The sequence below is a fragment of the Trachurus japonicus genome, chromosome 15 (genome assembly GCF_045865225.1).
Source record: "Trachurus japonicus isolate A0001 chromosome 15, Traja_1.0".
In the NCBI taxonomy this organism is placed as follows: domain Eukaryota; kingdom Metazoa; phylum Chordata; class Actinopteri; order Carangiformes; family Carangidae; genus Trachurus; species Trachurus japonicus.
Window position 1 is genome coordinate 27176671 of NC_140921.1, and position 14502 is coordinate 27191172.

The window sequence follows — 14502 nt, forward strand, 5'->3', positions numbered from 1 at the left end:
GAGCACAGTGGATGTGTGGCGCTGCACATCTGTAGCAGCGTGTGTGTGTTTTATAACGGCAAAAAAAAATACATAGTCGATCATCCTCTCAATCACCGATAGAGGGTCGGGTTGCCGATCAGCGCAAGTCTAGTCACAGACACTCAGAGCATTTTAATCCAGTTCACGGTTGTGTTAACAGGAAACAGAACTGCTGCATTGAGGGGGGAAAAAGTCATTTCATGATCTCCTCTTTTTTCGTCGACAATATTGCATGTCGGTAATAGTAGTACACCCCGGACAGGTGGCCAGTCTACCTATCAACTGTTTTGACAGGAAATATTTAAATATAAATTAGTTGATTATTTGCCTTAATGAAACAGGAAAAGTTTATTGATCCTTTTTGAGAATATATATTTTTTCTCCTTTTACTTTAGAATGAGTTTAAACTCCAATCATTAAAGCAATAATGGCATCACACAGTAAAACCTTTATCACCAACTGTTAATTACATGCATATGTAACTCACTGCATTGGCACACCCCTTGCCAGACTCGCTGCACCTCATATGGACTCTGTGTTTGTTTTTATTATTCTGTGAGTAGTTTTGTGCAAAGAGAAAGAAGCCCCAGGTGGAGTATTCGGATCGTGGCGGGGACCCTGTTCTTTATTTGGCAGTAACATTCCTGCAAACATTCATCTTTTATCTGCTGCTAGCAGCATGGGCCTTGCAGGGCAAGTGAAGTCAAAATAATAGCAAATAAATCTCACACATGAAAATTAACATAAAAAATAAAATGTCACATGAAAATAAACACTGTTATTACAAGTTTATCTTATGTGGCAAAGGGAAGTCAACATTAAAAGACAGTGGCACCCCACGCTAGCAAAACTTACCGTTATGGTGCCCTGTAGGAGACAAACAGTGCCAATGGCAATGCCTGGAGCAAGTGGCAAAACAGGGCTGCCTTCAACAGGCAAGAGCCTTACAGCCGCCCTTCATACATTAATGGTGTCCCGGTCAACTAAGACCACCCACTTAGCACACAAGGAGCTCAACAATAAAGACTAGAACAGAAAGTATGATGAATGTTGTGTTGTGTCATGACTGTCTGTGCTTTTAACCCTCTGCCACATTTCCACTAAGGAATCCCTGGCAAAGGGGAGGCAGGGGGGGACTTCACAGGAATTGTCCTCTCACTTGGTCCACTTGGCCACAGGCGTAATCATTGTGCAACAGTTTTGTTCATTGTGCGATGGTTGTGCTTGTGCAGCAGTTTCTTTTTTACTGCTCTTGTTGTTGTTGCTTTTTTCCGGCAGTGTAGACGCTTTCTAATAATGCTGGGTTTTAAAAATGCTGTTTCAATTGTCCCATAATGACATAGTCATAGTCATACGTCTTGTCTTCATTTACTGCAATTGTTCAGTGTCCTTCTTCTTTCTTTCTTCTTCTTCTTCTTCTTCTTCTTCTTCTTCTTCTTCTTCTTCTTCTTCTTCTTCTTCTTCTTCTTCTTCTTCTTCTTCTTCTTCTTCTTCTTCTTCTTCCTGAACTTAACAGGCAGCCAGTGTAAGGAATGTAGGATGGGTGTGATATGGGTCTTTCTGCTGGATCGGTCAGTAACCTGGCTCAGGGTTAGGATCATTTGGAGGCGGTTTAGAGATGATAAGTTAAGACATGTGAAAAGTGCATTGCAATAATCTAACCGAGAAGACACAAAGGCATGGATAATCATTTTCAGCTCAGGTCGGGACACAATGGACCATGTTTCTGAGCTGGAAAGAACAAGCACGTACTAATGACTTTGTGTGCTCCTCAAAGTGCATGGTACGGTCAAAATTAACACCAAGATTTTTTAGCTTAGACTGAGCAGCCGATGAAGGAAAGCCAATTCTCTGGGCAATTTCGGGAGCTAGGCTGTCAGGTGCAATAATCATAACCTCTGTTTTATCAGTGTTCAGCTGGAGGAAATTATTTGCCAACCACTCACTAATGGTGGACAAACAGTTCTGCAGAACAACAAGGTTGGATAGGTTGTCTGGTTTGCAGGAGACATATAACTGAATGTCATCAGCATAACAATGATAAGATACACAACTGAAATTCTTTATAATGAGCCCTAGTGGAAGCATGTATAAGGAAAATAACAATGGGCCCAATACAGACCCCTGGGGTACGCCACAGGAAAGGCAGGTATTCTCTTAGGTGAAAGGTCCAACAGACAGAAAAACTCCTATCAGAGAGATAGGAAGAAAACCACTTTAGGGCAGTCCCCGAGACACCAACCCGCTGTCTAAGCCTATCAATCAGGATTTTGTGATCGACAGTATCAAATGCTGCACTAAGGTCCAACAGCACTAGAACAGAGCAATCACCTACATCAGAGGACATCAATATATCATTTGTAACTCTGTGAAGCGCAGTTTCTGTGGAATGCTTCTGACGAAAACCAGACTGAAACTTGTCTAAGATATTATGGGCATTCAGCACTGTAGTTAGCTGATTTGCAACAACTTTCTCTAAAATTTTTGAGATGAAAGGCAGTTTGGATATAGGCCTGTAGTTATTTGGAGCTGATGGATCAAGGTTAGATTTTTTCAGAAGTGGTTGAACAACCGCATGTTTAAAATAAATTGGGACACAGCCTGATAGCAGAGAGTTGTTTATGATAGTGACGAGCCTTGGACCAATAGCTCCAATTGTGTTTTTGAGGAAGTAGGTATGGATTAGTTGAGGTGTTTAGGCTGCCAACTAGATCACTGAAGGCCTTGCAGGGAAATCGGGGTGAAAACATCCAAAATCAATGGCTGAACTGGATGAGAGGGTCAGAGGAGGGTATAATGCTATCCCTTACATTCTTTATCTTCTCTACAAAAAGGAGAGGAGGCGACTACAGTCCTCATTGGACAGAATGGGCACATCAGGAGGTGCAGGAGAGACAATTATTAATGGTGTCAAATAGGACTCTGGGATTGCATTTACTAGTTGCAATGAGATCGGTAAAGTATGAAGCCCTCGCAACTTTAATCATGTTGTTTAGTTCAGTGAGAAGATCTTTGTAATGGAGCCGATGTACTTGGAGGCCAGTGGATTTCCACTGACGCTCTGCATTTCGACATTTACGCCGAAAGCAATGAATAGAATCATTTAACCAGGGGGAAGATTTGACACAGGAGCTAAGTCGAGTTTTTATAGGGGCCACTGAGTCTAGCAAAGATAAAGCAGTGTGAATTGAAGGATTGAACTAAGAAATCTACATGTGCATCATGAGGCAACACTGCTTTTGGGTCAAATGCTGCTGAAAAATTTTCAGCGGTGGGGCGGTGCGTGGCGCAGTGGTTAAAGCGGCCGCCTCATGTAGAGGCTACAGTCCTCAACGCAGGCGTCCCCAGTTTGAATCCCACGTCGGGCGGACCTTTCCTGCATGTCATTCCCCCTCTCTCTGCCTCCCCCTTTCCTGTCTATCTCACTGTGCTATCAAATAAAGGCAAAAAAGCCAAAAAAATAAAATAAAATAACAATTTTCAGCGGTGACATGGTTTAAGATGCAGGGGCACGTTAAGCGTTTAGTCGGCAGATAATCAAATGTCAAAAAATAAGTTGAAGAACAGACAGTTGTGATCAGTGATAGGCATCTCCTCAGAGCAAATGGAGTCGATGTTTAGACCATGTGTAAAAACAAGATCCAACGTGTGCCCCTGGGACACGTGACATGTATTGACTAAATTGAAAGATTCTGTGACATTTAGAAAGTCAGCTGCAAAATTACAGGAGGCATCGTCAACATGAATATTAAAATTCATATCAATCATAATAAGTCTGTCCAGCCTTATGATGGAGGATATAAAAGAACCATTTAACCCTGGGGGGCGGTAAATCAATATGCAATAAAATGGGTTAGAGCGGCCGACTTTAGTTATCTGCAGTTTGAAAGAGGAAAAAAACACCAGTGCTAACCTTCCAACTCTGAAAACATTTCCTAAAAACAGAAAGTCTAAGGACTTTGAGGTAAAAAGATCGTTCAAAACAATTGCTTTGTTTGCAATAGAGGGGGAGTTTAACAGTGCCATCTTAACTCATTGAGTGCCAACCACGTAATTTCTCGTTTTTCGTTCCCATGCGTTGAGTGCCAAAAACGAAATTTTTCGTTTTTTGCTTTTTTTTTAAATTATGAAAATAGACACTTTAATACACATTATATGTAAATTTGGGGACTCTACGACGAGGAGAACTGAAATAGATGACGATCAAAGTCACATGACAGCTCATGATCTGGAAGTTTTTATCATAACTCAGCTTCTGCAAACGGAGTTCTGCATGCAGATGCAGCGCAGCTGCTCCGCTGCTGCTCCGCTGCTGCTCCGCTCTCACCCGCGAGGCTGCAGCAGCTGGGAGCAGAAACAGGAAGCTCTCAGCCCACTGTCCCGCCCGGTCTTCATCTGGAGCAACACCGTGTCCTCCCCAAAGTCCTCCCGCGGTAAAATCTGATGGTCTCTGGACCAAAGCAGACCGGCACCACCGACCCGTACCACAGACGGACCGCGACCACCGGCGGGACCGGTGTTCGCGAGCCGCTGTGGCCGGCAGAGCCTCACGTTCCGCGGCGAGAGGCTGTGACACGGCACGGTGCGTCTGTGTTATTGCTGTTTAGTGGCGCCCCCCCCGCCCCCGATGGTGGTTTTGTGAATAGAACAACAATTGTTGTGTATATTTATCTTATACGAGCCCTTTGATCTAGAAATGCGAGTGTCAGAAGAGCGACAGACACAAACAGCGCACCTTTCATAAAAGACGCTCTATCTCCTTTTCTAGAAAAAAAGGAGGGATTTTGGTGAAACCCAGCCATGTTTAGCTTGACTTTTCTCAGGAACGGAGGCACGTAGAAACAAACGGTTTGTGGCCATTTGAAGGATAAAGTTAAACCTTTCAAATGAGCTACAGTATGTGTTGGTGGCAATAATATAGAATACACTATGGCTCTAAAATAAAAAGTCAAATATGGTCTAATTTGCCGGTACACTTGACTAAAACTTTGGAAAGGAGCGCGGCACTCAATGAGTTAAGAGGCACAGACCCATTTTTAACAACAGTCTGAGCCAGGGGGCGAAGCCATGGGCCAGAGCCCTCACGGACAACAGGACGTGGACGTGAAGCCCTTTGACTTATAATTGTCTGGATAGGAAAAGAGACTGGGGAGAGAATCACTGTCGGCTGAGACCAATAGGGGGAGCTAATGTCAGGAGCAGCACTTTGTTGACCTGAAGATAGAGTTTGAGATGTAAACAAGGGGGCAGTTGTCGGTCTAAGAAGTGAAGCTCACTTCCGCATTCAAAAAACTGCAATCCCCCCGGATTCCTCTGGGGGCTGGTGTCAGAAGGGAGGATTCTCCATAGACCCCCATGTTAAAATCACCGACTTTACATCCTCAGTAAACATGTTAAAAGCCTGGTGTCAGAACGTTTTTTCGTCTCAATCGATAGTTTCTACCCCCGCTCTGAGGGGGGTGAATTTTTTTTAAACTCTACCGTTTTACTGTTATTAGGTTAAAACTCTGGCCAATTAGGGCGCAGAAACGTTGAGTGACAGGTCCGAGCAGCTCCGTGGACAGCTGCTTCGAGGCCAGTGGGCGGGTTCTCGGCCGGCCAATCCAACATGGCGCTGTTCAGGCCGCCATATTTGAGTCACAAAAACGACTCCCCAAAACCAATGGGTGACGTCACGGACGCTACGTCCATTCTTTTTACAATCTATGGATGTAAACAGTAAACAATTTGAAGCAGCAGGTAGAGAGCAATAAACCTTTCCTTGGACGGTCTGATGGTCAGCAGGACCCTCTCTGTTAAGAATGGGAGAGAGGCTGACATTTGGGTCATGCTGAGCTGTTGGTCAAATGAGGTTAAAAGCAACATAGTTTATGAAGTTAGATGTCAAGGTTTTGATTCCTTTTGAGTTAAGATGCAAGCCATCAGATTTATACAGGTTATGTCTTGTCCAAAATGCATCAAAGTTGCTGATAAAGCCATAGCCTGTTGCTATACAAAGGGCCATTTATGGAGGCTGAAAAGGCAGCTAAAATGCTCAGGTTTGTTAGAAGTGGTGGGAATGGGACCAGATAGGAGGCAGTGTTTGCCCAGGCTCTCAATAGTTACTACCAGAGATTCAAACTCGTACTGGAGTTTGATTGACTGCCTGGACATGACGTCATTCGTCCCACAATGCAGTATGATGGTATGAGCGGAGGGGTGAAGACCTATCAGTGATGGTGTGAGTTTAATAAAGTCGGCAACTTTGCCACCAGAGAGGCAGTAGGTTAAGGCACCAGGAAGGTCCACGAATCTTACAATGGTGTCCCCTAGAACCAGATCGCTGGGGTTTTTGTTGCTAGTGTCGCCATACACTGAGAGTTTAGGTGGGAGGTGACGGTTCACCGGGCTAGCTGCGCCAGCCACATTAGCATGGCTGAAGGAAGTGGATTTGCAGCGGATCAGCTGTGTGGAGAGAGGGGCGGGGGGTGTGTCAGAGGCGCTGCCAGGTGAGCGATTGGAATTATTCTGGGGGCTGTGGACGGGTCCTGCGGCAGCGAGACGAGGACGTTTGTCAGCTGGAGAACCATCTGGAGAGCCGCTAGATTTGGAGGAACGTGACGAGAGGCGTCTCTTGGAAGATGTTGTGGTTTGTTTGGTTTCCTGACCATGAGGAAGCGGTGAGACGGGAGCTTCTGGGTCATCCTCGGCCAGAAGTGAGTCTGAGTACCTGCCCCTGGGCAGGGACTCATTTAGCCCCAACAACAGTTCCAGCAGATGGTCCTTCAGGGGCTGTTCCTGCTATGAAGGCACACAACAACAGCCGTGGCCCAGTAAAATTACACTGAAGTTCCTGCAGTAGCAACGCCCCTCATTGTCCATCCTTTTCTAATCATTCTCTTGTCACTCACTGACTTCACGACTTGTGAATCACAGTCTAATTTCTGTGAGGGATGTCGTTTCCTGGCAGACAAATTGGAGTTTTGTCACCACCGACAGCTCCATGTACCTCCCCTTCATCACGTATTTACTCTCCCTCAACAGAATTCTCTCTTCTGTATTGTCCATTCCCAAGCCCTTGGCTATGTCCGACACAGTGTCCATATCTTCTACATCCAATTCCTCCCTGGCCTCCTCTTTCACTGCTTTTCCAACCTGCTTGACTGGAAGAAACATGCACATTTGAGTTTCTCTGACCCTGTCAGTACTGGATGTCAAACTTGGTTGCAGACAGCTGAGACACCCACTGAAGGTCCACAGCATCCATCTTCACCATTGTCATCACATACCTTAGGGGGCAGAGTTGGGAGTAACGCGTTACAAAAGTAACAAAATTACACTAATGTATTACTATTTGCTGTAACGAGGTAATATAACGCATTACAAATAAAATTTCGGTAATATTTTACCCGTTACAATCTAAGTAACGCACGTTACAATGCATTTTCATAAAAACGTGTGAAAACTTATGAGTCGCGGGGACTGTGACTGCATCTGAATGTAATAGTTTGTAAAGGAGGTGATAATCAGCGCAGCATTACAGGCAGTAGCAGAGTACACGATAAAACGTTTCTCACGTTTACAAAAAGAACACATAAAACGAAAGGAAAACATAGTTCATATCTACCGACAGGTCGATTTGGAGCCACTACTCACACGAATGAGTTAATGCCGTGGCAAAAGTTCTTTCATCTCTTCTTTTCCTCGCGTCTGGGTCACTCCAGCTGCTGCACATAGCAGTGAAGCGCCGTTACGCAGGCCGTGCGGCGCCCTCGGTGCGCTCCTCTCCTCCCTCTCCAGTACCTGGCTGCTTAGCTCCGGGTCCTGGACCGAGACCTCACCTCTATTTTCACCTGGTCTTTGATCCCCTCTCGCCCGGGCTTTTAAATCCGAGTGTGGCCCGAGCTCTGCGCCATAGCGCTGTGCCGCAGCCCGCACCTCCGGTCCAGTGAATGACAGCTGGTGTCACCACATTTACTTTCTCTCAGATATTCTACCACGGTTCTTCCTCACCGTGCGTACATCAACAATATGTTTATTTGCTCCTTTGTATTAATTCATTGGATCAAATTTCATTCTGCGTTTGCAGTCATCCAGCTCTCCTTCCACACTCTCCATGGTGGACACGATTACAACGCGTAAAACTGTCATTTCAATCCTGCGGTTTGCACGTGCTGTTATATTTTAGGGAGCTACTCTTAGTAGATTACCTGCAAAATTTAGCTTTAGTAGCTTCAGAGGCTACATCAACATCACCCTCCACTGAATGTATTATCAGCTGCAATAAACTACACTTTATAGTAATATTTCTGCAGTTATTTTGGCGAAAGTAACTCAAAAGTAATGCAAAAGTAGTGTAACACATTACAATTGTGAGACAGTAATATTGTAATGTAACTAATTACTTTCAGATGACAGTAACTAATAATATGTAATTATTTTGGATGTAACTCGTTGACAGTGAATTTGCAGCTATAGAGGTGGTCGTAGATTTATCTGTCATTAGCTACCTCTAAACAAGGAACAAGGAGTTGGTTCAGGTTGAACTTTTAGAGATTTTGAGTTTTTATGGTATGGAGGTATGTAATGGGCTCAATTCACAAAATAATGGCCATCACAAAATCATCTGTGGAATGAAATGTAGTCAGTGTACTAGCCCTTTGTGACAAACTGTTTATAAAAATGGGCTATACAAATAAAATTGCCTTGCCTTACATACTAAGAAAGTCATGAGCTGCAGCTTTACAATTCAAACAGAATGTTAAAGCTGCAGCTCTCACCTGACTTTACTGTCATCATTGTAGCCTCTTTCAGCTCATTGTTTTACTTTTTCCAGCCTCATTTCTAACACAACAGGCAGCACATGTAAATACAAACTCGCTCATGAACAAATTGGATGCAGCAACTGTTGCAGTTTTTTTTATACTCCATACAACATAGCTCAACAATCAACAACAATACTGAGTTTCAACTGTTTTCTTACTCTGTGTAGCTAAAGGTTAAGGTCTATAGAAGTAGTTCTGAGAGACCATGAACTGATGTTTATAGTGGCTCCACTATTGTTACAGATACATTTAGCAGTTTTTCAAATTCATTTTTGACATTGTGCTGCCTCAAAATAGAAAAATGTAGATTTCAGATGACGTTATACACCACACACAGAATACTTAACTGAGTTTCTTCACCTTCAGTGTTCCTTTTTTACTCCTAAGCCATAAGGGCCCACCAAATGTGCAAAGCGCAGGCCATTATAGTATTTTATGATCTTATCCTCACGAGTCTTTTAAAACCTCTATTTTTCAAAAGTGGAAGGAAGTGTTGTTTAGGGTGTAACAGCATATTGAAGGTCCTGGAGTGAACAAAGTCATGAGCAGCCCTTTGCTTTTCACATGGGTAATGGAGGAGTTAATGCCACTGTTCCAAAAGCATTACTGGCTTGACAGGGGGACTAGAGAGGGTTGCGTGTTAAATTAGACAGGTCATTAAGGGTGAGGAATCATGATTTCTCCCCAGGGCATCACAGAGTGAGAGCTTGCACACTGAAAAAGGTCATTTTGTGTTTTTTTGTGATTTAAAGTAATGTGGAAAACCAATGATTGTAGGGCTTTTAGTGAGGACTGATTGACAATAGATGTGTTCTTCCAAGAACAGCTATTGACAGGGCACCATTATCCCTGCCACTGTGTGTCCCCGAAAGGACATGATTGACACAAATTAATGTTGTATAATATAGTCAGAGCTGGACATGTACACCTCTGTATCTACCTGTGTCAAAGTATAGTACTGTATACTCCTGGACAAATACTATGTGTTTCAGGGTAAAGTCATGTTGTTCATATGTTAGCAGTGGATTTGCAAATTGCAAGTACAATACATTGGTGGAAAAATTCACAAAGGGTTTTTGACCAACTGCATAAAACCCAAACTACTAGATGTTTGTGTTAAATGCAAATGTACTTTATTTATACAGCCCTTTAAAACAAACCTTTCGGTGTACCAAAGTGCTTTACAGTGGGTCATAAAAGAGAAGAACAAAATAAAAAAAACAATTAAAAACAATTAAAAACAGTGAAGGCAATAAAATGCAGCAAAATCAAATAAGATAAAAGTGTCATCATGCTACTGGGTATTAAAAGCCACCCTAAATAAATATGTCTTTAGCCTTGATTTAAAAAGACCCAGGTCAGAAATGAGACGCATCTCAGCGGGGAGCTTATTCCAGAGCCTGGGAGCAGCGACAGAGAAGGCCCGGTCACCCCAATGTTTATATTTTGACCTGGGCACTTCAAGCAATAGTTGGTTAGTTGACCTAAGAGCTTTGACTAACAGTGTAGGAGTTAGCTGTGAGTGGTGCTCCTCCTCTTATGAAAACATAGGCATAGTTTATATAAAAGTTTAGAGTATGAAACTCAATAAAGAAACTAAAACGTCTGCATCTAAGGAACAACATGGAAATTACATGGACAGTCAAAATTAGATTCATAAATTCAGATTTGTGATACTTGTCTCATGTGTTAGTACTGTAAAAAATTAATGATAGAATGATGGAATGATATTACGCTTAGAAAATAGTTATCAGTTATTTGTCTTAAGTTTAAGTTTATTTAGGATAGCCCCTTGAGATGCAGCATCTCGTTTTCGAGGGGGTCCCTATACAGAAACAATGCAAACAATACACAAACAAGACATACTATTACAATGATACAAAACACACAGAGACACAAAGCACAGCACACTGCTCACCCACTTCACCAACCCCCAAACCCCACCCAACTTATCATAGACTTACACTGAAAATGCATATAAACCTACATACTGTGTAAATGTAGATGTGAGCAAGTATACACATGAGCAAGTACACAAATACACAAATGGGTCTGCCCCAATAACAAGAGCAACACACATCGGAGGCAACAATTAACAATTATTTCACGCACAACACTCATCAGGTATGGAGCAAAAAAGATTATAAAACAATACTGAAGATTGTTGCCTGTTCCACATGAGATCTACTAAACTAAATATCTAAAAACATCCTTTTTAAATGTCCTGACACCTCATTGTAATTACATATAAATGTAAGTTCATTTAATGCTAATTGCTTAATGTCACTTCTTTTCTTCTCAGTTCAGGAAGTGCCTAATCCAGCTCTTCACCGGCAGGGGGACCATACCAGACAGCAACCTCAACCAGACCTCAGAGCGACCTGGAATAACCGCAGAGAGTCAAACAGGAGAAATGTCAGCCATCGCGGCTCGCATCCCTGTGGGTGGCACTGGATCTCCGAGGTCTGATGATTCTCCAACTGACTGCGGCTCGTTTGCTCAGCTGCCCATCCCAGAAAACAAAGTGTGTCCAATGTAACAGTAATCCTTGTTTAAGTAGACGTCCTCTTACTGTCCTCTGACCCCCAAGAGTCCATGATAACCTCCAGCTGTGATCTAGATGTTTGCAAAACTGTTTGGACATTTGCAGAACTTTGTTAATGTCTTGGGGAGATTGGCGGTGCAGTGTTAGCAGAGAGTCATCTTCTAATGGGTGGATGCTTTTAGCACATTTTTTATATTTCACTTCTAAATGTAATTAAGGATAGAGACAAAACTTGAACAAACAGTTTTGTGCTCCAGGATGTTTCATCAGTTTGTTTAATATTTGATTGAAAAAAGCACAACACCAGAGACAAGAACTGTGCCAAAAGAAATGCTAAGAGATTTCCCCGCAAGATATCTTGTTCTGGACACTCCTCTGTCCTCAAATGAGAAATATCACGGGTGTTGTCTCAACTATCATTACACACCTGCTAGTTTGTCACATTAGAGGACACTTGATTTGACCTAGCGTCTGCCTCCATATCTCCATGAAAGAACGGGAAACCTTGACATCACTTAGTATAGGGCTAGTCAATGTTCTCCAAGAAACACAATGCATCCCGCCTTTCACCTTGTCCTTGCAGTCTCCTCTTAATCCCTGCAGAAAGTGTTGTTTTTCTATGCTGTTTCAGTGCATAGGCAGCACATCCTCATTCATCTCCATGCATCAAGAGGATGGAATGGTCTTCTGAATTTGGATACTTCTATTTTAGTTTATCCCACGCAGACTAGTTTTGTTCACAGCTTTCAACTTTAATGAAGGTGGTCAATCGGACTCTGAGATGCCGGTCTCCTGTGGCCTCTGCTGCAGACGTAGGAGGACAACATATTTTTGAACTGCCAGGAGGTCATCAAAGAGCATACAATCATGCACTCAACAACAAGTAGCACATATGCATAGGCCCATACATGCACATGCACACACATGAAAAACCGGCCCTCATTAGGACCCGTCTGTGGTCCCCAGAAGTACTTGAAAAGTAGCGGTCCTTACAGGGTCGGTGTTTATACTGGAGAAGGTCCCACAGAGGCAACACAAACACACACACACACACACACACACACACATTCTTGTCTTATTATATTCATGGGGACCATCACTGACTGAAGTAATGACGAAATACCTAACCTTAACTTTAACACAATTTTAACCCTTAACATAAAATAAAGTCTCCAACCTCAAAAAGCAGTTTAAACTGAGAGCCCACAAGTGTGGTGGTTGTTGTTGGTTACCATAAATATTGTAAAACAAGCTCACACTCACACACTCAGATTGCAGTTCACTGCCTGTATTACAATAAGCTCTCTATAGGCACTGTGAAGATGTTGCGAAGCACCAATAAATATCCTAGCACAAGAGTGGCTTTGCTAAGCAGCCATGTACAAAAGCAATGAGTATTCCCGTCATTAGCACAGGTCAACAGCAATATTAAAGATCAATACTGTCACACAGTTGAACACTTTAGTGTTAGCTACGTTAGATGTATGAGTATGAGTATTAAAGTCTTCTACTTGACTTTGTGGTGCATGTTTGTTCACTATTACTGCATATTTGTCCAGATGTATTCTCTATGCTGCACCGTAATTCACTATGTTTAAAAAATTATCAGTATGGTGTCTGTTTGCAATGTACTGATCGTGTGTTTCAGTAATGTTTGGCCAGTCTGGTAAAGGTAACATTTAGCATCTTTAACCACAATGCATCTGTATCAAATTAATAGTGATGCCTCGATATGATTGACAACTGGCATAGCCTTTATCTCGCAGACATGTTTACCAGAATGAATTCATTTTTCCCATGGACCTTGTTGTTTAGTTGTTAACTATGGAACCCTCACCTTTGGAACTTGAATGTGCATTAGTTAATGTTCTTTTTCCTTTTTTGTTTTTGTTTTTGTGGGACAGACACAGCTAGTGAAGAAGGTTGAAGGAAGCAAGCACTCTGAACAAATACTAATATTCCTCTGTTGCTCAATATGTACGTGTAAGTCGGGAACTGTTTGTTAACTCATTAGCCATTACAGTGTGATATGGTGGTGGCTGTGCATCTGTTGTTTTGTCAGTAAATGTACATTGGACATTAGGTTTTGCAGCGGTAGCTCAGCTTCCTTTGATGTGATGTGATCTGAGTTATTCATTGGAAATGTGTGGACATGTGCCCCGCCAAGGAATACTGTGGTTCGAGATCTCCCAGTGGGCTTAATCCAAAGATGAACAGCAGGAAAACAAAAGAAAAAGAAAAAGTGAATCGTCCATGCACCTTATTATTATGTGATGGCCCAACCTTTTCTGTGGGCCACGATCAAAGGCTCCTGTGAGCGTGTAGTAAAGCACCAGCTTACGTCAGCAGGAAAGTACCAGTCTCAGTCCAGTCTCAGCCTGGTCAGATGCTACATGAACTGATGAAGCCTCTTGGATGAGAGGTGAAACGTCTTCCTAGACAAATTACCAAGTCCAGTTGCGTTCGATTTAAATTTCCTTGAGATAACTATGACCTGGACAAATGAAAAATGAAAATCCGGAGAGGACATGATGTTTCATTCCAGTGTGTGAGTTATATTGTGGCTTGAGATGTCAGTTGCTTATATTTGGATAACAAAGCAACGTCTTGCTGGAGATCCATAACCACAGTAAAGCTGACCTTAGCTAACATCCATTCATCAATATCAAATCTGGCCAGCGAGTCCCACTAAATCCAGACTTACTGTTAAAATGTCCACACGCACTGTCTTAACAACTCAGTACAAAAAAAAAAATCACCTTTCCCTCCCCTCCTTACTTATTTCAGGCATATACACACCCAAATACATGCACATACACACACAGATCTATCTACAGCTGTGGATATTGTAGGTGTGTAGGGGCTTTTGGAATGGTTTTCACTCTCAGTGACCCAGCCACGCCTTCTCTGCCCAATGTCCGTCTGCTGGCCCCTCTGCCCCTACACACACACCTGTTTTCATCAACCTAAGTACCCCATCTGTATATACAGTATAGACCTCTCTCTCGCCACTCACCAGTTGTCAGATTGTCTTTGTGCTATTTGCTAAGCTCTGTAAACCTCTGTTTGTGTACCTGCCTGATTCCTGCTCCTGACTATCTGCCTGCTTCATAAGAGTTCTACCTGCCACCC

The 14502-nt window shown here is 42.8% G+C and overlaps 1 protein-coding gene across 2 annotated transcripts in view; it reads left to right on the plus strand.

Annotated features, from left to right (window-relative positions):
- Window positions 1-11421, plus strand: part of valopa (vertebrate ancient long opsin a) — a 28358-nt gene extending 16937 nt beyond the window's left edge. Inside the window, exon 5 of one of the 2 annotated variants that reach the window (XM_085800834.1) lies at window positions 11128-11421. In XM_085800834.1, coding sequence (XP_085656960.1) covers window positions 11128-11364 — 237 coding nt within the window. In that variant the 3' untranslated portion in view covers window positions 11365-11421. The remainder of the gene's footprint in view (window positions 1-11127) is intronic. The other variant, XM_085800835.1, reaches the window with a different exon arrangement.
- The last annotated feature ends 3081 nt before the right edge of the window (window positions 11422-14502 follow it).